At 38.4% G+C, this 25,649-nt stretch overlaps 1 protein-coding gene across 1 annotated transcript in view; it reads right to left on the bottom strand.

Annotated features, from left to right (window-relative positions):
- F8 (coagulation factor VIII) overlaps positions 1-25,649 on the bottom strand; it is a 191,239-nt gene that overhangs the window by 141,095 nt on the left and 24,495 nt on the right. Inside the window, exons 2-5 of the mRNA XM_045817369.1 lie at positions 24,577-24,698; positions 21,888-22,010; positions 16,067-16,279; positions 9,054-9,122 (exon numbers count right to left, since the gene is read on the bottom strand). Of these exons, the coding sequence (XP_045673325.1) occupies positions 9,054-9,122; positions 16,067-16,279; positions 21,888-22,010; positions 24,577-24,698 (527 nt within the window). The remainder of the gene's footprint in view (positions 1-9,053; positions 9,123-16,066; positions 16,280-21,887; positions 22,011-24,576; positions 24,699-25,649) is intronic.

Raw genomic sequence — 25,649 nt, 5'->3', positions numbered from 1 at the left:
CACCCCTTGGTTTTGTCCATGTGTCCTTTATAGTTGTTCCTGAAAACCCTTCACCCTATTATCCCCTCCCACCTCCCCTTTGGTTACTATCAGATTATTCTTAATTTCAGTGTCTCTGGTTATATTTTGCTTGCTTGTCGTTTTGTTGACTAAGTTCCACTCAAAGGTGAGATCATATGGTATTTGTACCTCACCACCTGGCTTATTTCACTTAGCACAATGCTCTCCAGTTCCATCCATGCTGTTGCAAAGGATAGGAGCTCCTTCTTCCTTTCTGCTATGTAGTATTCCATTGTGTAAATGTACCACAGTTTTTGGATCCATTCATTTTTTTTTTAATTTTAATTGTTCGAGTTCAGTTTTGTGCCCTTTACTCTCATCCCACCCCCCAGCCCTCCCCACCTCCCTCCACTGCTTCCACCCCCCCTTGTTTTTGTCCATGTGTCCTTTATACTTGTTCCTGCAAACCCTTCCCCTTTTCCCCTGAAATTCCCTCCCCTCTCCCCTCTGGTCACTGTCAGCCTGTCCTCTATTTCAGTGTCTTTGGTTATCTTTTGCTTGTTTGTTTGTTTTGTTGATTAGGTTCCTGTTAAAAGTGAGATCATATGGTATTTGTCTTTTACTGCCTGGCTTATTTCGCTTAGCATAATGCTTTCCAGTTCCATCCATGCTGTCCCAAAGGGTAGGAGTTCCTTCTTTCTGCTGTGCAGTATTCCATGATGTAAATGTACCATAGTTTTTTGATCCATTCGTTTACTGATGGACACCTAGGTTGCTTCCAGCACTTGGGTATTGTAAATTGTGCTGCTATGAACATTGGGGTGTACAGGTTCTTTTGAATTCGTGTTTCAGATTCTTAGTGTATAGTCCAGCAATGGAATTATTGGGTCAAAAGGCAGTACCGTTTTTAGATTTTGGAGGAAATTCCACATTGTTTTCCACAGTGGCTGTACCAGTCTGCATTCCCACCAACAGTGTACTAGGGTTCACTTTTCTCTACAACCTCGCCAGGACTTGTTTGTTGATTTGCTTATGATGGTCATTCTGACTGGTGTGAAGTAGTATGTTGTTGTGGTTTTAATTTGCATCTCTTTGATGGCTAGTGATATTTAGCATCTTTTCATATGTCTCCAGGCCCTCTGTGTGTCTTCCTTAGAGAAGTGTCTGCTGAGGCCCTCTGCCCATTTTTTAATTGGATTGTTTGTCTTCCTGGAGTGGAGTTCTGTGAGTTCTTTATATATTTTTGGAGATCAAAACCTTGTCTGAGGTCTCATTGGTAAATATGTTTTCCCATATGGTTGGTTCCCTTTTCATTTTGCTGATGTTTTTTGTAGCCATGGAGAAGCTTTTTAATTTGATGTAATTCCATTTGTTTATTATCTATATATCTATATCTATATCTATATCTATATCTATATCTATATCTATATCTATATCTATATCTATCTCCCTTGATCTAGGGGATGTATTGGTGAAAATATTGCTGCATGGAATATCTGAGATTTTCCTGACTATGTTCTCCTCTGGGACTTTTATGGTGTTGTGACTTATATTTAAGTCCTTTATTCATCTTGAGTTTATTTTTGCAATGGTGTAAGTTGGTGGTTGAGTTCATTTTTTGCATGTAGCTGTCCAGATCTCCCAACACCATTTGTTGAAGAGGCTATTTTTACTCTGTTTTTTGCTTGTGCCACCTTTGTTAATTGACCATAGAGACTTGGGTTTATTTCTGGGCATTCTATTCTGTTCCATTGGTCTATGTGTTTGTTCTTTTGCTAGTAGCTGTCTGTTTTCATTACTGTGGCCTTATAATATAGTTTGATATCAGGTATTGTGATCTTTTCTACTTTGTCAAAGAAGATTAAATATTTTTTAAGATTTTATTTATTTATTTTTTAGAGAGGGAAGGGAGGGAGAAAGAGAGAGAGAGAAACATCAATGTGCAGTTGCTGGGGGTCATGGCCTGCAACCCAGGCATGTACCCTGACTGGGAATCGAGCCTACGGCACTTTGGTTTGCAGCCCGCACTCAATCCACTGAGCTACGCCAGCCAGGGCAGAAGATTAAATATTAAATAAAGCAATGGTGATTTAGTATGTTAAGGAAGAAATTCAAGGTATTGTGGAAATATATAAAGAGGCATAACCTACAACTAGAAGTGATGGGGGAACTCAAGAGCTGGAATATTTTAGTTTTAAATAATAGTTAATAAGCTTAGTAGTTAATGCATGTAAAAAGCCATCATTTCAAAAACTGAAGGTGTGGCCCACCCTGACTCCAGGAAATTGCAGGGAATTTGACCTTTGTCCTCCAGAGGAGACCATAAACAATCAAGATGGTATCTCAGCCATTGTGTTCCACCGCCAAGGACACAAAGAAAATAACCCAGGGTACAGGACACAGAACACAGATAGATAATCACCCAGGACAGCCCTGTCTGGTGTGGCTCAGGGGACTGAGTGCTGGCCTGCAAACCAAAGGTTCACAGGTTCAATTCCCAGATCAGGGCACATGCCTGTGTTGTGGTCCAGGTCCCCAGTAAAGGGCGTGTGAGAGGCAACCACATATTGACGTTTCCCTCTCTCTATCTCCCTCCCTTCCCCTCTGTCTAAAAATAAAAATAAAATCTTTAAAAAAAGAAAAGAAAATACCCCAGGTCTCAGATGCCCAGGACACAGATAAAGAATCAGTGGTCAACAAATGAAAGGATGCTACGAAAAGTGATGGACTGCAGCTTTTATCTGATTAATCTCTTTCCTGAATTCCAAATTCCTTACCTACACTTTTTTCTCCCTGAATCCCAAATCCCTTACTACACTTTTTCCTCCCTATAGAAAAGGCTGGCTTGAAAGGATATGGAAGATGGTCTTTTAGGGTAAATAACTCACCATCTTCTCAGATCACCAGCCATCTGAATAAAGTATCCATAAAGATTCAACTCCTGTCTGTGCTTATTGGTTCTGGTGGTGACAGGCAGCATGAATGCCGACTTTTCCAGTTTCATATTCTGGTTACTCTGTTCCAGGACAAGCTTTGGGACTTTCTGGTAAATCTGGGTATTTGGTGGGGAGTCCTGTTGGCTGCCTGGACTGGGAAGCCCTGGGGAGCAGATTTGGAGACTCCCTAATAGCTTCCAAGTGATTTCACTTGGGGACTCTCTCCAACCTTCAGCGCTCCCTGTTGTTGCCTTCACTTTTAGATTGAATCGCTGCACTTTCTGGTTCATGGTTACAGTCTGGGATCATAACTTTAGATAATGAGGAATTAAGGTGCCTTCCAGTTTGGTTTGTGAGATCTTATATACACTTGCCGGTAGAATGGGGAGGAAAGCCTCCATTCCAGAAAACAGCCCTTTGGGGCAAGTTTTGGCTGATTGGTCAACCTATGCTTATAAACCTATGACTAAAAAGAAAATAGTTTTTTATTGTAATACTGTTTGGTTTATGTATAATCTGGACTCAGGAGAGTGCTGGCTACTGAATGGGTCTTTAAATTATTGTATTATACTGCAATTAGAGTTGTTTTGTCAAAGATCAGGGAAGTGGGATCGAATGCCTTATATGGAAGCTTTTACGAGTTTACATAATAAAGATGCAGGATTAAAAGGAAATTAATTAATAGTCTAGAGAAAAGGGAATTGGTCTGTGAAAGATAGAAGAGCTCAGAGGAGAGGGACCAGGAAGATCTAGATATTATGGTTGCTGTGAGCATGGTCAGGATTCCCACAATCAATCCAGCCCTGGGGGACCTGCCTCCTTACTCAGCTGAGGGAGCTGGGGGAAGTTAGCCTTAACTGGTCTCTCTATCTCAAACCAGTCAGGGAACCAAATTCAGTGCAGGACAAGCTCCTACTGGGGCAGGGAAATACCCTTTGCTAAGACACCAGGGAGTAGGGCCAGAAGGCCAGCTCACTTGATATTATTGGGCACATACTCCATTTTCTACATCAGATCCATTAAACTGGAAAAGCTCAAATCCTTCTTATAGGGATGATCCTACTAAAATGACTGACTTAGTTGCATCAGTTTTTGCCACCCACCATCCCAATTGGACAGACTCATAAAAACCTTACTAAATATTTTGCTTAGGGGGGATGAGTGCAGGCTGGAATTGGATAAGGTAAATGAGGAGGCTCAGACTGCACCAGCCCTGGGGCTTCCAAACCTACTAAAGCACTTTCAATTATACATTCATAAAAGGCAGGGCATTGCCCTAGGAGTCCTCACCTGAATGCTTAGTGACATTCTTCAGCCCACTGCATACTTGTCAAAGAAACTAGATCACTCTGTCCAGGGGTGGCTTAGCCTGCTTGAGAGCTGTGGCAGCCACCTGTGAGCTCTTATAGGAAACTAAAACTTTTCCTTGGGACAGCCTATCACCATTTATGCACCCCACCAAGTGCTGAGCCTGCTGAAGCAAAAGGGAAAGTTGTGGCTCACTGCTGGAAGAGTGGGTATGTAACAAACAATTCTTGACAATCCCAAAATCTCCCTCAAAACTATAAGTTAAATCCTGCCTCTCTTCTCCCAGAGTCTGACAGCTTTGTTAATACATGACTGTGCTGACATAATTGAAGAAGTGTACTTGAGCAGAATTGATTTATGGGATCATCATGTGGAAAAGGCAAACTGGACTCTCCATGCAGATGGAAGCAGTTATATGGACAAAGGAAAAAGGAAGGCTGGGTATGCAGTTGTGATTCTTGAAGGAATAGTACAGGTCAAGGCCTTGCCACCGGGAACCTCTGCTCAGAAAGCTGAACTGATTACATTGACAGGGACTCGGGAATTGTCACACAAAAAGAGAGTGAATGTGTATACTGACTCAAAGTAAGCTTTCCTAATTTTGCATGCACATGGTTCCATTGGGAAGGAGAGTACTATGAGCCTTCAATAAGAAGATTAAGCATGCAGCAGAAATTTTAAAACTATTAGAAGCTGTCCAGGTACCTTTACAGGTGGCAGTTATGCACTGTCTGGGGCATTCAGAGAGAGGACACTGAAGTGGCTAGAGGAAATGATCTGGTTGATTGAGCAGCAAAAGAGGCTGGTAAAGGAATGTTTATAATGCCTTTGGTACCTGTTCTAGGCTTGTCACAATTTGACCCTGAATATTTTAATATTTGTAGGATGGTTTTCTTTTTTTTATTTATTTTTTATTGTTGTTTAAATACAGTTGTCTCAATTTTCACCTCACCATGCCCCCCACCCTCAAACCTACCCACTTTGGCTTTGTCCATATGTCCTTTATACATATTCCTTGATGATTCTTCCCATATTATCCCCCTATTATCCCTCTCTTCATTTCTCTTTGGTTATTGTCAGTTTGTTCTTAATTTCAATGTCTCTGGTTGTATTTTGCTTGCTTGTTTGTATTGCTGATTAGGTTACACTTATAGGTGAAATCATATGGAATTTGTCTTTCACAACCTGGCTTATTTCACTTAGCATAATGCTCTCCAGTTCTATTCATGTTGTTGCAAAGAGTAAGATTTCCTTCTTTCTTTCTGCTCCATAGTAGTCCACCATGTAAACGTACCACAGTTTTTTGATCCACTCATTTACTAATGGGCACTTAGGTTGCTTCCAGCACTTGGCTATTGTAAATTGTGCTGCTATGAACACTGGGGTGCATAGGTTCTTTTGAATTCATGTTTCAGGATTCTTAGGGTATAGTCCCAGCAGTGGAATTGTCAGGTCAAAATGCATTTCCATTTTTAGTTATCTGAGGAAATTCCATACTGTTTTCCACAGTGGCTATACCAGTATGCATTCCCACCAACAGTGTACTAGGGTTCTCTTTTCTCCACAACCTCTCCAACACGTGTTGTTTGTTGATTTGTTTATGATGGCAGGATGGTTTCTAATATGTGGGAGGACTTTTTGTTCCTATATTCCAGCAAACAGTTCCAGGGGACCATGCTCTCTGGGAAGATTGATGGTGTTTATACCTCAGAAGCCACACACCACCCAGGCTCAACGGTAATTCTACCTTGCACCTGATTGTAACTGTGATTTATACTTTTTAGCCCCGCTGAATATATATCCTTCACTATATTTTAATGCCAGCCATGTTACCTCTTTGAATATAGAAATAAGTAGATTAGCCTGCATTATGGCAAAAGCTTCAAATGCCACCTCTCAAGCCATTAATGCCATCAATCAAGAACTAGGTCAAATTAGAGAAGTAATCTTAGAAAATTATGCAGCTATAGACAACCTCCTTTTATGACATAATCACAGATGTGAAGAATTTAAAGAACCATGCTGATTCAACCTGACTGGTAATTTACAGCTCATGAAGCATAAAGTAAAGCAAGTAAATGAAGTAGTGTCCTATATAATACAAACAGGAATTCTTTGATACTGATTTATCTAAACTAAACTCCTGACTGCCTAGTATAGTATTCGTGGTCTTAGAGAGGCATTTTTTGTTTTTATTTTTTTCATTTTTTTCAATGTTATAGCTTGTTTTATATGGATCTGCAATTAATTATATTCTTAAACCCTCTACCAGACTATGTAATGCTAAGATACATGCTCAAAACAAAATTATTACTTCAATATGAAACTGATCTCATAGGAATAAAATAGTTTAAACTAATAGTGGGAGGATGATGGAAGAACTCAAGAGTGTATTTTTTTTTGTTTGTTTTAAGGGATAGTTAATAAGCTTAGTAGTTAACATGTAAGAAGCTATTATTTCAGGAACTGAAGGTTTGGCCCACCCTGACTCCAGGAGACTGAAAGCAATTTGACTTTTGTGCTCCAGAGGGGACTGCAAGCAATCCAGATGGTACCTGAGCCATTGTGTTCCAGGAAGAGACATCTTCCACCCAGGACACAGATAAAGAAAATCACCCAGGACACAGGACACAGATAAGAAGAATGGCCCAGGACACAGATAAAGAATCACTGGTCAACAAATGAAAGGGTGCTAAGGAAATTGCTAGACTGAAGCTTTTATCTGTTTAACCTCTTTCCTGAGTTCCAAATCCCTTACCTACACCTTTTCCTCCTTATAAAAAAGGCTGGCTTGAAAAAAAAATGGAAGATGGTCTTTTAGGGTACATAACGCCCCATCTTCTCAGATCTCCAGCCATCTGAATAAAGCACACATAAAGATTCAATCCCTGTCTCTGCTCATTGGTTCTAGTAGTGACAGGCAGCATGGACACCAACTTTTTTGGTTTTAGAAGGAGGAGAAACTAACTTGGTGTGAAGGAGAAAACAGGCTTTCTAGGCAGAGGAAACAACATAAGCAAAGGTCTGAATGAAAGAAAAAACATGGCATATCTGGGTGTAATACAAGATGTGTTCAGTGTGGCTGGAGCCTGGAGAGTGAGGCAGGAAGAGGGACACAATTTAGGCATCCTTGTGTTAACAAGTCTGCATTTTTCCTTGAGGTAAAATGGAAGGATTTTAAAGGTTGGAGTAGCAAGATCAGTTTTGCATTTCAGTAAGCTCCCCCTGGCTGCTATAGTAATAATGGAGTGTCAGGACACACAAAAAGACCAGGAGACCAGTCAGGAAAGAGATTATGAGGGTCTCAACTCATAAGATGGGCCCTGGCTGGTGTGGCTTAGTGGACTGAGTGCTGGCCTGCAAACCAAAGGGTCACTAGTTCAATTCCCAGTCAGGGCACATACCTGGGTTGAGGGCTGGGTCCCCACTGGGGGGTGCACAAGAGACAACCACACATTGATGTTTCCTTCTCTTTCTCCCTCCCTTCCCCTCTCTAAAAATAAATAAATAAAATCTTTAACAAAAAAGAAGATGGCAGTGTAGGAGGATAAGAGGGGAGAATAGATGATCATGTTGTTATTTTGGTAATAAGATGATTAGGAGGAGGAAGTGGCAGAAGTACTAACACTATTGAGGATCTATTCTGTGCCACATAGTGTTTTAAGTTACTTAATTGAAATCACTCACAAATATCCTATGAAAAAAGTATAGTTGGCCCTTGAATAACATAGGTTTTTAACTATGCAGATCTACATATACACAGATTTTTTTCTATAATATCTAGTTCGCCTTCAGTATCTGCAGGTTTCACCTCCTTGGAGTCAACCAACCATGGGTTGAAAATGGTACAGTTGGGCATTTTTGGATGTAGAGGGCCTACTATATGCATTTCTTTGCCATTTTATGTAAGGGACATGAGCATTCACAGATTTTGGTATCTGAGGGAGGCTCCTGGAACCAATTCCTTACAGATACCAAGGGATGACTATTGTTAAGTTTTGGGGAGTCAAAAGTTATATGTGGATTTTTGACTGCACAAAGAGTCAGCATAGCCCCCATGTTGTTCAAGGGTCAACTGTAATATTTAAATTTTAAATTTTGAGGAAACTGAGACACAGGGAGGTTAAGTAACTTGCCAAAGTTACTTAAAAGTTAATAAATTAAGATAAGAGAAGGCATACTCTTTGAAGCAGAGAATAGAACCGTGGCTGCCCAGAGCTGGGGTTGGGGGAAATCGGGAGATATTAGTCAAAGAATACAAACTATCAGTTTTAAAGTGAATAAGTTCTGGAGATCTAAGGTATAGCCACAATAAGTATAGTCACAAATAGTGTGCTGAACACTGGAAATAAGCTGAGAGTAGATTTCAGGTACACTGGTCACACACAAATGGTAACTGTGAGGAGATGGATGTTAATTAGCTTGATTGTAGTAACCATTTCACTACGTATATGTATATCAAATCATCATGTTGTAAACCTTAAATATACACAGTATACAATTTTTATTAAAATTTTATTAAGTTGAGTAAAAAGTCTTTGTTAGTGGATTTAATGAGGGGGATGAAGCTAACTAGTTACCCAACTCCTGTATCTTCTTACCTCATAGCTGCCAATGAAACTAAGGGTGCATTTGGGGAGGGGGCACTCATTATCATTTTCATCTCCTTCGTTCCTGAATAGTAATGTAGTTTATGATCTTTTATAATCACTTCCTCTGAACAACTGCAGCTCTCATCTCAAGTATCAGAATAAATTAATATATTTATTTTCTTTCAGGAGCCCAACATTCAGATTGCAGCTCACTAACCTTCATCAAATACAGCAAAAAGTAGTACAAATTCATTCAAGGTCTGTGTCCTTTCTCTGGCCAAACTTCCTGCAAAAGAAGTGAGAGCATTTACCTTCTATTAAAAATCCTTTTATAGCAAATTGACACTAAGAGGAGACATTATTTCATCAACAGTTTAAAAGTAAACATGAATATAGTCCTTTGTCTTCTGTTAACTTTACCATAACATCATTTGTTTGATGACAGGTCTCCTTTATCATTGCTTCTAAAACTATTTAGGGTAAAGACCTCTTTTTTAATTTCAAATTTGTTGTAGACCACTATTTTTATAAAATACAATAAAAATAATTATTAAAATATGAAATTAAAAGACACACAAAATATAAGCCATATAATCATATCTTATTTACAGGGTGGGGCAAAGGTAGGTTTACAGTTATTTATATGGAAAACAATACAATAATTAATAAGTAATAAAAGAATAAACTGTGCTTCCTGTACTTACAACCTACTTTTGCCCCACCCTGTGTATATGTATGTGTTCAGAGCAAGTATAAAAGAGGAAAAGAAAAATTATAAAAACAATACACACTATTCATGGAAAATGTACCTATAAGCAATTAATGTAGAGAATTTGTATTATGTTTTAACATTTTTTTTACTTCTGCAGTTATAAATAAACAAAAAGTTATGAGCAAAATAACAGCTGTCCATATTAAATACCGTAGTCACACTTTAAATGAACACCATGTACACCAATATTTAAAATTGTTAATGTTAAAAATGAGCTTGCTTCATGCTTTCATAGGTTGAATTTGTTGGTTGTTATTCTTAACATTCTATTTCTTCACTGTATTGAAAAGTTTTCTTTGAAAGCTTATTTCAAGTAGCAAGGTTTTTGCTTATGATAGTCCCCTTTTGTCTCTCTTGTACCCTTGATGCTTAGAAAGTAAAAGTTTTATTGGACAAAGAAAGTTACTTACTCATACAAATTTAAAATACATTCAAAGCTGTCTGAAAACATTTTAATTCTTCTTATTTTATTTTTAAATTATCATATAGTGGAATTGACTTTCACTTTTTGGTGAACTACCACCAACAGGATACAGAACAGTTCCAAAAGCTCCCCAAACTCCCTCCTTCTATCCTTTTAAGTCATATATCCAGTATGTGTATGTGTATATACTGGAGTATATGTATACACTATATAGTTGCATTTTTGAGAATGTGATATAAATGGAACCATACAATATATAAGCTTTTGAATCTGACTTTTTTACTTGGTATGTCTTTGAGATTCATCCATTTTGTTGCATGTATCAATACTATATTTATTTTATTTCTGGGTAGTAGTTTGTGGTATGGATGTACCACAATTTGGTTAACCATTCACTTACTGAAGAACATTTAGGTTGTATCCAATTTTTGGCTATTACAAATAAAGCTGCTGTGAGCATTCATATACAGATTTTGTATGAAGGCTAAGCTTTCATTTCTCTAGGGTAAATACTAAGGAATGGAAATAAAGTTTATATTTAACTTTATAAGACACTGCCTACAATTTTGATACCAATTTCAGTGTGTGTGGGTTTTTCCCCAACATTGAGTAATTCTGGGACATGAACTGGGTGTCATACAATTTAACTCAATTCTGACATATTTTCCTGGAGTTGGCATCAGACCCAACAGGTTAAGGACTCAGTCCTACAAGACAGCCCTCCCTCTATCACTTCAGATGCCAACTGCAAGTCCAGGTTGTCACCTATGCTTCTGATCAATCGGCTATAAATCAGAGGTTCCAGTGACCCCACCTTGGGTTCCATTAATTTTTTAGATTGGCTCACAGAACTCGGAGACACATATTACATACTGGACTACCAGTTTATTATAAAAGATTATAACAGAAACAGCCAGATGGGAGATATGCATAGGGAAGATATGCATAGGAAAAAGAGAGGAGACTTTCTATGTCCTCTTTAGGCGCATCACTCTCAGAGCACCTTTAGATGTTCACCAACCAAGAAGCTTGCCAACCCCGTCCTTTTAGGTTTTTATAGAGGCTTCATTACATAGGCATAATTGATTGAATTACTGGCCATTGGCAATTAGACTCAATCTCCATCCCCTCCACCCCATCATGCAAGTGGGACTGAAAGTTTCAACCCTCTAATTACATGGTTGGCTCCACTGGCAACCAACTTCCAACCTTAGGTATTTTCCAAAAAGTCACCTCATTATTGTAACAAAGGATACATTTATCACTATCATCATAGGATGTTACAAGGGTTTCAGGAACTCTGCCAGGAATGGGATGAAAGTCAAATACATATATCTTATTTTAAATCATATATCACACTACTAAATTATTTTCCAGAGTGGCATTACCACTGTGAATTCCCATGAACAATGTCATTCTGCATTCTTGCCAGCATATTTGATAATTTTAAAATTGTTATTTTAGCTATTCAAATAGGTATATAGCAGCCTTTTGCTGTGGCTTTAATATGCATTTTTCTAATGGTTAATGACATTGAGCATTTTTTCACATACTTATTTGCCACTTGTATATCTTCCTTGGTAAAGTATCTATTCAAATCTTTTGCTCATTTAAAAAAATAGGTTGTTTTTTTCTTATTGTTGAGATTTGAAAGCACATTATATATTCTGAATATAAGTCCCTTGCCAGATATGTGATTGGCAAATATTTTCTCTCAATCTGTAGTTTGTTTTTTTCATTTTTTACCAGTGTTTTTTTTACAAAACAAATTATTACTGTTGATAAAGTCAAATTTATCAATTTTTAAATAAATGGTGTTTTTAGTGTTTTCTCAGAACCCTTCTCCTAACCTCAGATTATGAATATTTTTCTGTTATATTTCCTAAAAATTTTATTGTTTTACATATTACATTTGTATCTATAATCCATTTGAGTTAATATTTGTATAAGTAGTAAGGCTTAGAATCGTTGCATATAGGTGTCCAATTTTTCTAACACCATTTGTTGAAAAGTCTATCCTTCCTCCATTGAATGGTTTTTGTACCAAATCAATTGGGCATACTTATGTGGATCTGTTTCTGGACTCTATTCTATTCCATTAATGTATGAGTCTATTCCATTAACCAATACATGTTATGATTAATGCAGTTTTGCAGTAAGTTGTAAAATTGAGTAGAATTATTCTCCTAAATTTATTCTTCTTTTTCAAAATCATTTTAGCTAATCTAGTACTTTCACCTTCCCATATAAATTTCAGAATCAGCTTTCTATAGCTACAAAAAAAACATCATTCTGGGATTTTGATTGAAATTATAGCTCAGTTGGTTAGAGCATTGTCCCAATACACCAAGGTTCAGAGTTTGATCCCCAGTCAGGGCACATACAAGAAGCAACCAATGAATGCATAAATAAATGGAACAACAAATCTCTCTCTCTTTCTCTCTCTCTCTCCCTCCCTCGCTCCCTCTGTTCCTCCTTTTCTTTCTTTAAAATCAATAAATAAAATATTTAAAAATATATAGATTGGGGAGAATTGAGGATTTCACTATGTTGCATCTTATAGTTCAAAAACAGTATTTCTATTTTTATTTTTGTACTTTGTTTTTATTTGTTATTTTTTACAGTTAATATTTGTTTAACATTTTCTTATTGTTGTTCAAGGATAGTTTTCTGCCTTCCCCCCCACCACCCCAGCCCTCCCCACCTCCCTCTCCTGTTTCCACCCCCCCTTGTTATTGTCCATGTGTCCTTTATAATTGTTCCTGAAAACCCTCAAAAACAGTATTTCTTTCTATTTAGGTCTGTTTCAGTTCTTTCACCAGTACTTCGTAGTTTTTACTACACGTGTATATGTTTTGTTACATTTACCTAAGTTTTAGATTTTTTGAGCTATTGCAAATATTATTTATTTTTAAATTTTGATTTCCAGTTATTAATTGATAGTATATAGAATACAATTTATTTTAACAGCATTATTGAGATATAATTGATATACAAAGAATTGCACATATTTAATGTGTATAATTTGATGAATTGGGACATAGGAAAGCACCCCATGATACCATCACCAAATCAAGGTAATAGGCATATCCAGTATCTCCTAGGATTTCCTTGTGCCTCTTAGAGAGAGAGAGAGAGAGACAGAGACAGAGAGAGACAGAGAGAGACAGAGACAGAAAGAGTGTGTGTGTATTAAGACCATTTAATGTGAGATCTACCCTCTTAAAACATTTTGAAGTGTACAATATCATATTGTTAACTATACAAACTGTTGTAAAGCAGATCTCTAGAACTGAAACTGAAATAACTGAAATAACTGAAATAACTGAAACACCATACCTTTTGAATACCAACTCCCATTTTTTTCTACCCCACCTTCTGGCAACCACTATTATATTTTATGCTTCAATGAGAATTTAAGACTATTAAACTTATGGGGAGGATGGAGGCATACGTAAATATGCTTTGCTACCTCAAACAACCAAAAGAAGGACAACAACAAATTTAAAAAACAAACAAACAAAAAAACCCAGAAGTGACAGAAAATCAAACTATTGGAAGTCTGACAACCAAGGAGTTAAAGAAGAAACATTCTCCAAACTGGTAGGAGGGACAGAAACAGGCAGCTGGGGCAGAGAGGATGTGGTGCAAGGCAGCAAACCAGTGGCAGTGAGGTGGTGACTGGCAGACCAGGGCAGGCAAGGCAATGGCTGGCAGACTGGGCAGTCTTACATTTGGGTGTGGGTAAACTGGGAGAAACAACTGGGGAGCGAGACAGACCACACAACTCAGAGTTCTAGCACAGGGAAATAAAGCCTCAAAAGCTTTAGCAGTAAAAACCTGTGAGGGTTGTGGTGGTGGGAGAAACTCCCAGCCTCACAGGCGAGTCTGTTGGAGAGTCCCACAGGGTCCTAAAGGTATACAAGCCCACCTACCTGGGAATCAACACCAGAAGGGCCCAATTTGTTTGTGGGTACCAGGAGAAGTGACTGAAAGCCAGGCAAGAGCTGAGCAAGTGGCATTGTTTCCTCTTGGAACCCTCCCCCACATACAGTGCCACAATGCAGCTACATGGGTTGTCTTGCCCTGGTGAATACCTAAGGCTCCATCACTTACCACATAACAGACATGCTGAGACAAAAAAAATATATGACCCAAATGAAAGAACCGGACAAAACTACAAAAATAGAACTGAGTGATGAAGAGCTAGCCAACCTATCAGGTACAGAGTTCAAAACACTGGTAATCAGGATGCTCACATAAATGGTTAAGTATAGTCACAAAATAGAGGAAGAACTTAAGGCTATGCAAAGTGAAATATAGGAAAATGTACAGAGAACCAACAGTGACAGGAAAGAAACTGGCACCCAAATCAATGATTTGGACCAGAAGGAACAAAGAAACATCCAACCAGAACAGAATGAAAAAAAACAACAACCAAGAATTCAAAACAATGAGGAGAGGCTTAGGAACCTCTGGGCCAACTTCAAATGTTCCAACATCCAAATCATAGGGGTTCCAGAAGGAGAGAAGGAAGAGCAAGGGATTGAAAACTTATTTGAAAACATAAGGAAGGAAAACTTTCCTATCCTGGCAAAGGAAATAGACTTCCAGGAAGTCCAGGAAGCCCAGAGAGTCTCAAACAAGTTGGACCCAAAGAAGCACAGAGCAAAGCACATCATAATTCCATTAGCCAAGATTAAAGATAAAGAGAGAATCTTAAAAGCAGAAAGAGAAAAGGAGACAGTTACCTACAAAGGAGTTCCCATAAAAATATTAGGTAATTTCTCAGAAGAAACCTTGCAGATAAGAAGGGGCTGGAAAGAAGTATTCCATGTCATGAAAGTCAAGGACCTACATCCAAGATCATTCTCTCCAGTAAAGCCAATATTTAGAATGGAAGGGCAGATAAAGTGCTTCCCAGGTAAGGTCAAGTTAAAGGAGTTCATCATCACCAAGCCCTTATTAAATGAAATGTTAAGGGGACTTATCTAAGAAAAAGAAGCTGATCAAAAATATGAACAGCAAAATGACTACAAACTCACAAATATCAACAACTGAACCTAAAAAAAAACAAACTAAGCAAACAGTTAGAACAGGAACAGAATCATAGAAATGGAGATCACATGGAGGGTTATCAGTGGAGAGAATGGGGGAAAACGTACAGGGAGTAAGAAGCATAAATGATAGGTAGAAAATAGACAGGGACAGATTAAGAATAGTATGGGAAATAGAAAAGCCAAAGAACTTATATGCATGACCCATGGACATGAACTAAGGTGGGGGGAATGCTGGTTGCAGGGAAGGTGCAGCATGGAGGGGAATAAAGGGGAGAAAAAATGGGACAACTGTAATAGCATAATCAATAAAATATATTTTTAAAAAGTGTAGGGATAGGTAGTACCATATCTTCCTATAACTTCCCAGATTCATAACTGGGACAAAATAAAACTGGTGAAGCTGATTTCACCATTAAAAATTTAGGATTAAAATAGATTATACAACATTTATTCTCTAATTTAGTTTATAGTATGAAACTATAAATTAAAAGAAGACAATTAAAATTAAGATTATTTTTAAAATAACAACTTATAAACATAAATAAATGCTTACTTTCTCAGATTTTTATATGCTTTTGGGTTAGAGATGACAAACTAACTTCCCAAAGTAGTCTATACACCAATGACCACACACTTGGACATGCCTACCTTCATGAAGCTTTCAAGAAACCTAACACAAAATTTACAAAAGGCACTGCTGGGACAGTCCACAGGATATTTGAAGTGGAAAGCAGCAGTGGTTTGAGAAGAGAGACATAATTCAAAAAGTTGGCTTTTATTGACCGTGAAAGTACAGTATGGCAGCATAGGATGGGCATTTGCTCCTTTAAAAAACTGGACTATTCTTTTCATGAGCATGATGCTAGAGAAAAGGAGCCTCTTTCAGATTAAAGAACACAAATGCTATCTTTTATTGATAGACCCAGATACTTCCCTCCTTATTTTCTCTCATTCCTATCCTTTCTTACACTTACCTTCTCTACAAACCAGCAGGGTTCCAATGAGGCCTGAATTCAGGTCTTTCACCAGGTCTACATGAGAAAAATAGGAGTAGGTGAGACATGGTGGGTCTGAGGCCATTGGACCATTCTCTTTCAGGACCTGCCAGACGTAGGTGTGACTTTCGCCAGGGATGACTTTATCATCTTCCTTCTCCCTTTCAATGGTCTGATCCTCATATTCAGAACCTAAAGCAAGAATGCATAAAATTGTCCTTTTTATGCCCATTGTTCACTCAGGGAAACATATCAAGTTTATCATCACCAGTAGATTCCACACAAGGAACAGACTTTCTGCAACTTAATTTAGAAGACCAACAAGCAGCAGTTATAAATGGGGAGAAGCCTCATGTACTCCAGGGGAGTTCTAGGCCACTAATACAAACATAAGTGGTGAGTGTTTCTCAATGAGACCTCCACACTCTAACCAATTATTTTCTTTTATTATTGTATATTTTAACCTAATTGACATCAGTTTAACTCAACAGACACATATTGGGTATGTACTTTGCCCCAGACTGTTTAGTAAGCACTGGGGAGGATCAGGGAAGGAGAAGATACAGAGATTTTTTTAAAAAAAGATTTTATTTCTTTTTGGTGAGAAGGGGAGGGAGGGAGGGAGAAAGAGGGAGAGAAACATTAATGTGTGGTTGCCTCTCATGTGTCCCAACTGGGGACCTGGCTGGCAACCCAGGTATGTGCCCTGGCTGGGAATAGAATCAGAGACCTTTTGATTTGCAGGCTGGTACTCAATCAATTGAGCAATATCAGCCAGGACTAGATACAGAGATTTTTAAAAATGTTTTTAACTTGGTTCTCTCTAGAGGGGCAGATCACATAAGGGGCAGATATATTCTGTCTGTCTTATCTTTAAAAATGTTAAATTTGAACCCTGGCTTAGCCTGATACTTCTATTGTAAACTGAGCACTATATGTGTTCATTGCTAATGAAGTGTCATTGCATCTAAGTCTTCTATTGCTTCTATTGAAACATTTTTCTAGTAACTAACCATAGCTTTATAATGGTCTCTGAAGTTTCACAGTAGCAAAAGCATCCAGGGTGCTCTTCATTTGTACCCCCTCTTGTCTCACAACATTTATACACCATCTCCAACATAGCAGTGCAAGCGACCTGTGTACTGCCCTTGTTCTGCCAATATTTTTACTACAAATTCTTCGCAGCCAAAGGCCACCCCCAAAGTCTAGGTGGGTGGTCCCCACTATAAAGTCAGCTTATCTGGGGTATAGGGAAAACCCCTCCAGTGGGGACTAGGGACAACTGGTTTCATCAAGAAGCAACAGCAAACCAATACCTGTGCTTGGAAAACCTTGGTGGACATTTAAAAAAACTAGTTGGCATCTGAGGATGGAGGATGTGGTTCATCTGTCTATGTGATCGTGGGTCAGTATCAAGTTCTAGATAGTGGATATGTTTGGATAGGGAGGGGGGATCATGGAGGGATACAGAAGGGGCTTCAACTATATCTATAATGTTAAATTAAGCAAAGATGGTCAAATGTTAAGTTTTGACAAAGTAAGGTGATTGGCACATGTTTGTTTGCAATATTATTTCCTATAATTTTCTTTGTTTAAAATATTTAATTAAGAAAAGAATACCATTTTTCTTAATACTAAGGTTGGGAGAGGGGTATTAAGAGTTTTGATGGGAGGCCAAGAATGTGTGAAACAGTATAGCTTTCTTGGGGAGAAGGACAGTGAACAGACTAGGAGAAATGTAGCATTAGGATGGTCAGGCAGTGCTGTGGAACAACGTGAAGTAAGATATTATGAACTTAGTGATACAACCCCATTTGACTGTGTGATTTTTATTGCAAGTATGCTATTCACTTGATGGCTAGCAGAATAGGTGATGAACAGATTTAGCCAAGGTAGAGGTTTAGCCAAGTGAACACAATTGACATCAAGGAGGTCAGGAACTTGAGACTGCATGTAAGGGAACCATGGTCATGATGAGCCAGGGCATCTAAACTGCACAAGGAGGGAAATGAAAAATTAAGGGGCAAAGTGATGGTGAAAAAAAATGTAGGATTGATGGATGGTAGGTCTAAATGAGAATGAAGAGTTGTTGAAGTGGGCAGTAAGAGAATGAGAGCTGAAAAAATAGATGATACTCAAAATGTTGAAGGCTTGAACTTGAAATTTCAGGGGCTACACAAGCTGCTAATAACAATTTGTATCCTTTAATGAAGACAAAGTTGATTGTGAAGAGCAAGTGGAGTAAGTGGTGCTTGGGAAAAAGTACTGTGCACAGCCCTTAGAGTTTACATATCTACTTATGTGCATTGTGTTTGAAAGATTTCTGCTTCCATAAGTATTTTCTGCACTTATACATCAGCCACCTGCAAATATTCTAAGTAGAATGTGTTTTGTATAATTTTCATCTTCTATTATACAAGGAAAAGTACTGTTCACACATTTGAGAGTTCAGGGAGTCTGACTGTCTGCTTCCAATGTGCCTTGTGTATGGAAGATAACCTAAGGAGTGTACTGAAAAGAAACAGAAGCCCACTTCTGAAAGGAAGTCATTTTATCCCTTGAGCCAGTAAAAGTCTTTTTAAGTGCTTTTGGGTTTGAGATACACAATGAAAAGAGAAAAGTTGAGTAGGATTTCCTGTTGGGAAAACTGAATAACCATCCTAAATGTAGTGGTGTAAACAGCCACTATTTTATTATGCTCACTGGTCTATGGGTCAAGAATTCAGACAGGACACAGGCAAAATGGTCACTCTACTCCATGATGTCCAGGGCATCACCTGGCATAACTCAAATAGCTGAAGAATGGAATCATCGGGAGGCTTTTTTCACTCACATATCTAGTACTGGGCTACAATGACTTGAAAACTGGATTCAGCTAGGACTGTCGACCAGAGCATCTACACATGGCCTTTCTATTTGCTTTAGCTTTCTCATAGTATAGGAACCTTGGGGACTAAGGCTTCCTACATGGAATCTCAGGATTCCAGGAGTTTCCACAAACAAGTTAGAAGAAGCATGTTCTTTTATGATTCAGCCTCAGAAGTCACATGGCATCACTTCTGCCATACACTATTGGTCAAAGCACTTACAAGCCCACTGAAAGACTAAAGGGGAAGAATATAGATTCCCACTTTCAATGGGAGGTATGTCAAGGTACCTGCTGCCATGTTTTAAAACCACCACACCAGGGCATTATGAAAATGAGCAACCATTGTGTTTTGAAGCTGACAGGTGTCTCAACAAGCAATGTACTCTCAGTTACCAAGATTGTTGGGTACTTTATACAAAGACCTTGTGGTTATGGGCCATGGGAATCATGTATCCACCTTCCACCCCAATCCTAATCCTTTTGTGTCCTCTGATGTCTGTCTATGGCCTTTTATCTGCATCCTCCCTCTGCCTAGCTTCTGTTGCACTGTCTGTCCTAGATAACTCTCTATTTAACCCCCTGAAGCTGGTGGGTCAGCCTTGCCCCTGGCCTAGCCTAAGCTCCTGGATGCTAGCTTGCTCAGACATCCCAAATTCCTGTGCCCAGTAGGAGTTGCAACACTTTCTGAGCCCACATGCCAGAGATTTTTGTTGGTCTCAATCCTAGAGGGCCACAGTTTAGTGACCCCTGGGAACAACTGTTCCAACACAATCCAAATGCTGTGCTTTAGGGGCTACTCCACCCTACTCTCTGGTGCCTTCAACTATTTATCCTTTGCCTAATGTCTACTCAGCAACTTTGTGTTGATACTTCTTTAGTTGTATGTCCCCATGCTATCCTTCAGATCTCCCTCAAAGTTTTTCAGCTCTGGCTCCTTTTACAGACACTTCATGTGAACTATCTTGATTAAACTATGTGCTTTTAGATTCTATTAGCCAAACCACATCATATGACTAAGCCCAACATCAATATGGTGGGTAAATGTACTCCTTTTACTCTAGGGTAGGGGATGACTATTTGCCGAACAGTAATACACTTTATCAGAGTTGGCTTGGGAGATAAAAATGACAGGCTTGCAAAACCATAGAGATACAAAGAATATCAGTGGTTTCCTGGGACTGGGAGCAGGAATAAGGCTTGAACTGCAAAGAAAGAACTTCTTGAAGTGCCAGAAGTATCATAAAGCTGGATTGTGCTAATGACTACACAACTGTCTAAATTTACTAAAAGTCATCAAACTACCTTAAATGGGTAAATTTTGTGGTATTTAATTTGTACCTCAATAAAGCTGTTTAAAAATGCTATGAGGTAGCCATAAACAAAAATTAAATTGAGATGAATCACAGACCTAAATGTGATGGGTAAAATAATAAAAACTTCTAGAGAAAAGCATAGAAGAAACTCTGCATGACTTTGGGGCGGGCAAATGCCTTAAACAGGACACAAAGCTCTAAAATAAAAGGTAAATGTGATAAATTTTTGTGTTTCATTAACTGTTGAACTTCCATGCTTCATTAAGAACTTCTGTTTACAAAAAAAAATTAAGAGTGAAAATTCAACCCCAGACTAGAAAAAGATAATCAAATACTTATAGCTGTCATTAGATTTATAGTCAGAATATATAACATACCTCTACAAATCAAGAAGAAAATGATAAACAACTCATTTGTTTTCAACAGGACAAACACTTCAACACTTGATCAAATTCTTTACCAAAAAATATTGAAAGATATCAACAAACATATAAAATGATATTCAACATCATCACAGATTTACTTAACCATCTGGAACCCCCATATTAGTATAAGAAGGCCATAACCTTGTGGATCATAATATAAAAATATAAAGGCTTATGATGGGACCATAAATCACATGGGCATAAGGCCATCACCTCACTGTGTTGTTCCTGGGAAGAAACACTGTAGATGCTCCTGTAAGAGAGCAGATGGTCTATTTTTCCAGACCTTACCTGGCTTGGGATAGAAAAGAGTCATCTCTATGCTGAGTCCCCAGTTGCAAAATTGTGAGAAACCTGGCCTCTCTAAAATGCCCCTAGATTTGTTCTAGAAACTCACAAGTGGATAAGCCTCATGGAAATAGCCAGCCAGGCTCTAGCCTGAACCTGGGATAACTTTTCCTCTATATAACCTACCCCATCCTGTCTCCTTCCCCCAATCCAGGTCGGCCCTGGCCACATGAGTGCAATCCAGAAAATTAAGGCCTTCCAATTGCAGAATGAGAAATTGGTCAATATGTAAGCACAGTTAGGCTGTGAAACAAAGGCCATGTGCTCCAATACTTTATTAATGATTTCCTGGAATCTTCTTGATCTACATATGTTAAGATCTATCTGGACAATATCATAGTTGATTGTGGCACCCTCTTCACTCCCTTCCTGCACTATGAAGTTTAAGGAGAAGATAGTTGAAGTGGGGACTTTGGCCAAACAGGTTGTTTGTTTTAACAAGGTCAGCTTGTGCTTCTGTTATTTGGCTCTCATCACATGGTGGCATCCATATTTAGAAATTGAGAGTAAGGGAAGGAGAGGAAATATCTGAAAAGTCAGAATCTAAGGAAGAAGGAGAATTCTGTTTAAACTTTATACCATGAGTCTTGACCTTTCCCTAGGAAGTTTCCTGGGCATAGGAAGGCAGATGAAGTGGGAATTTTAGAATCTGTGGCCTGGGTCCCTATGGGAAAACAGAGGACCAAGTCAAAACTTTGGGGATGAGACTAAAATGACAATATTCTTAATTTCATGAAATGGGCCTAGGTTGGAATCCTAATTCTACTATTCACTAGTTGCATGACCTTATACTCAATACTCTTCTATACCTAGATAACAATACAATAGGAGGACATTTGACTCACCTTCGGAAGCTTTCCAGTAGGATACACCGACAGCATGAAGACTGACAGCATGAGAAGCCATGTTTTTAAGTGTAATGAGTACTGTGTCATAAACCTCAGCCCGGATGGTAGGACCCAGCAGACCTGCAAGAATGAGATGGTTCCCAAAGGTCACTTGGATGGTGTCACTCCAGAAAACCTGTTGTTATGAAAGTCATGGTCAAAGTCACAGTAGAGAAGCATGCCCTTATGATTATTGATAAAAAGTAGTTAAATGAATGAATGTAGAAACTTCTATCACCAGCTCAACCTCATGGTTGTCCTGAGGACAGAGTTCTGGCAATTCATTCAATGCATTCATTCATTTAACTAATATTAGTTGAGTTCTTACTATATTCTAGAAACTGTCCTAGGGGCTGGAGATGCAGTAGTCAGTAAGACATCATGGAGATCACATTTGAGAGACATTAAGCACATAAAGAAACAAAAAAGAAAGTTCTAGGTTGTTATAAACACTAGAAAATATGGTAATGTGCTAGAAAATGATGAGGCTGGAGGTAGAAGATACTTTAAGTATAGTCATCAGGAAGGGCCTCTCTGAGGATGTAGCATTTTAGCAGAGATACAACTAATAAAAAAGGAAGATTTGCAAAGATCTGGTGGAAGAGCACTCAACACAGATAAAATAAATGCAAAAGACCTGAGACAGGAATAAGCTTCACCTAGTTGAATACATGTTGTTGAAACAAGCAGGGGAGTAACAGAAAATAAGGGTATAGAGGTAGGCAGGGAACATAACATGTAGCACTTTGTAGGCCATGGGAGTTTGGAGGAATTTAGAATTTATAAGAAGTAAGGAAAAAAAAGAAAAATGAAAGAAAAAAGAAGTAAGCAGACTTAGGACTTGTTTTGGAGGAAGAGTCAGTAAGACTTGCTGATAGATTGGATGTTGGAGATAGAAAAAAAAAAGAGACAGGATCCAGAGGTGACTGCTGTGATTCTGGTTTGTGTAACTGGTAGTCAGGCTATGATACAGAAAATTAAGAGAAAAATTAAGACTCCTGATTTATAGACATATTAAGTATAAGATACATAGAAATGATTTATTGAATGAACTGGATTCAGTGGGATGAAAATATGAAATGCTTTATTTTTCATAATTTTTCATTGCATTAGGTAGAATTTCCCTTTCTTGCAATTAGAACAATTCCAATTTTTTACAGTAATCTTTACATATCAACAGCATAATTTTTAGGTAATAAGTCCAGTCCACTCTAATATCGAACTTTTTATCTCACCCAAAATTTAAGGGTTCCTCCCTATTCCAGCTAAGCTCTGACTGGCACAGAATACTTAATGGGAAAAAGGTTGTTTGGTTGGAAGTTTCACTGGTTTTCACATTTGTCTCCTAATCCTTCTCCCCCACTCACCTTACTGACTCTTGACCCTCTAAGGTTGGAGCTAGTGGGAAAAAGAACAAGGATGAAAAAAGAGGTGTGATGACAAGATCTTTCTTAGTAGAAGCAGTGGTAAAGTGGCCTTGGTACCCCCTAGCTCTGACACATGCCAAAATTCTGGCTTTTTCTTTCTTAGGGAACTTATATGAGTTTTTTGGAGATTTTCTCCTTTCAAATATATGTGTACCCCACTGCACCACTCCCTGGCATGAGATATATCTTCTCCACCTGTCACTTGTATCTCTCCTCTCAGTTCTTCTTTCTGGCAGTAAAATCACATCATATAACTTTTTTTTTCTGTTGGGGTCATCTAGCTCTGGAAGGAAGACCTCTCAGACAAGGTCTTCTTGACACAAATCTTGCCCTGTGACCTTCCTGGCTTCACACCTAACAGTGGAAGTACAGTTAACTTCTGCTATAGACTACTTCATTGTTACAACTTCATGGGAAGTTCCCTCAAGACTCTGGCCTTAAAAGTTTTTCCAAATAAAACCAGGCACTAGTCAGTTTCTCCTAAACTCCAGAGATCCTATTTAAAATCTTCTAAGTAATTCTCCTGAAGCTTCTCTCACTATAGCTTGATATGAGGGGGAGGCCTCCCCCCCTCATGGGCAGGGGACATACAAAACATGAAAAATCTTGTCCAAAAAAATCTCAACTCTAAGCTCTTTTATAAGTTCCTAGCTTTTCTATACATAAGCTGGTGGTGTGTGATGGGGCAAAAGGTTGCAAAACCAATTTTGGACCACTGCCTGAATGAACAAGTCCTGAATAGATGGGCTGATGTCTCTCTGTAGAATTTGGAGACGCTTGTCACCTATAATTTTAAGCAATAATTCTAAGGTAGAAAATGTCTCATCTTAACATCTTGTTACATGCTTATTTGACATCTAAGTGAAGGTATCAAGCAAGCAGCCCGAACTGAAGATATAAGCTTGAGAGTTATTAGCATAGAGTTATTTTAAAGCTATGAGACTGGACAAGATCATCTATGGATTGAAAGTAGAGAGAAAAGAAAACAAACTCAGGTCCAGTACCCAGGGAACTCCAGTATATAGAGAATAAGCAGAGGAGGAGAGTACAGCAAAAAGATTGAGAAGACTCAGCCAGTGTATTTCCCTGAGACATGGTAGTAAGGAAAAACATTTGCTTTTGCAGATGTTCTCTTCAACTGCAGGCCCAAGACTGATAAATCTTCCCTTGGAAATAAGACACCTAATTTTATAATAAACAGTCAATATTGTTTTCATTACCCATCCATGGTGGCCTGGGCTTGGCAATGTTGAAAAGGTGATCTGTGAACTCTACAAAGACAGTCTTTTTGTACATGACTGAGGTGCTGAGTGGAAAAGATTTTTGCACTCCAGGAGGAAACCTGTGTGAAGAAAGGAAAAAGTCGTTCATTTTAGTGAACTTTCTTTGAACCTACTTGGAAAGGGAGCTGGAAGTAATGTTTCTACCCCACTTTCCTTGACTGTTAAAGCAAATTGGAAGTTGTATATGAATTCCTACTATAGACTGAATGTTTCGGTGCAGAGCACTCATGAATGGGATTAGTGCCTTATAAAAGAGACCATAGAAAGATCTCTCACCTATTTTACCATGTGAAGTTACAGTAAAAATATGACCATCTATGAACTAGGAAAAGGACCTTTACCAGATACCAAAGCAGTACTTTCATCTTGGACTTCAACCCTCCAGAACTGTGTGAAATAAATGACTGTTGTTTATAAGCAACCCAGTCTATGGTGTTTTGTTATAGTAGCCTGAACTGACTAATACAATCCCTAACATCTATGAAAGCAAAACCTTGTGTTTAAAAGTCATCTGATACCTTAGGTGCCATGTGATAAGATAAATCATAAAATTGATACCCATACACTGAATCAGCTAAAAACTATTTTACCAAAGCAACAACTACAGCATTCTTCAATTTCAATTTCATCTTTAAAACAGACTATAACAGAAAATTTTGGACAAGATGGGGGTATATGTAGATACACTTTCCCTTCTTGCACAACCAAAAAAAAAAAAAAAGACAACAACAAATTTAAAAACAAAAATTGACCAGAACTACCAGAAAATCAAATTGTATGGAAGTCTGACAATCAAGGAGTAAAGAAGAAACATGCATCCAGAATGGTAGGGGATGGAGGTGGGCAGCCAGGACAGAGGACTCATGGCAAGGCAATGACTGGAGGAGCAGGTGGTCCCACATTTGCATGTAGATAAACCAGGAGGAACAACTGGGGAGTGAGATAGACCATGCAACCCAGGGTTTCAGTGCAGGGAAATAAAGTCTCAAAAGCTCTGGCAGTAAAAACCT

This window comes from Phyllostomus hastatus, unplaced genomic scaffold (assembly GCF_019186645.2).
Source record: "Phyllostomus hastatus isolate PE091 unplaced genomic scaffold, TTU_PhHast_1.1 phas_scaffold_255, whole genome shotgun sequence".
Taxonomy (NCBI): Eukaryota; Metazoa; Chordata; class Mammalia; order Chiroptera; family Phyllostomidae; genus Phyllostomus; species Phyllostomus hastatus.
This window is presented reverse-complemented; position numbering and strand designations above follow the sequence as displayed.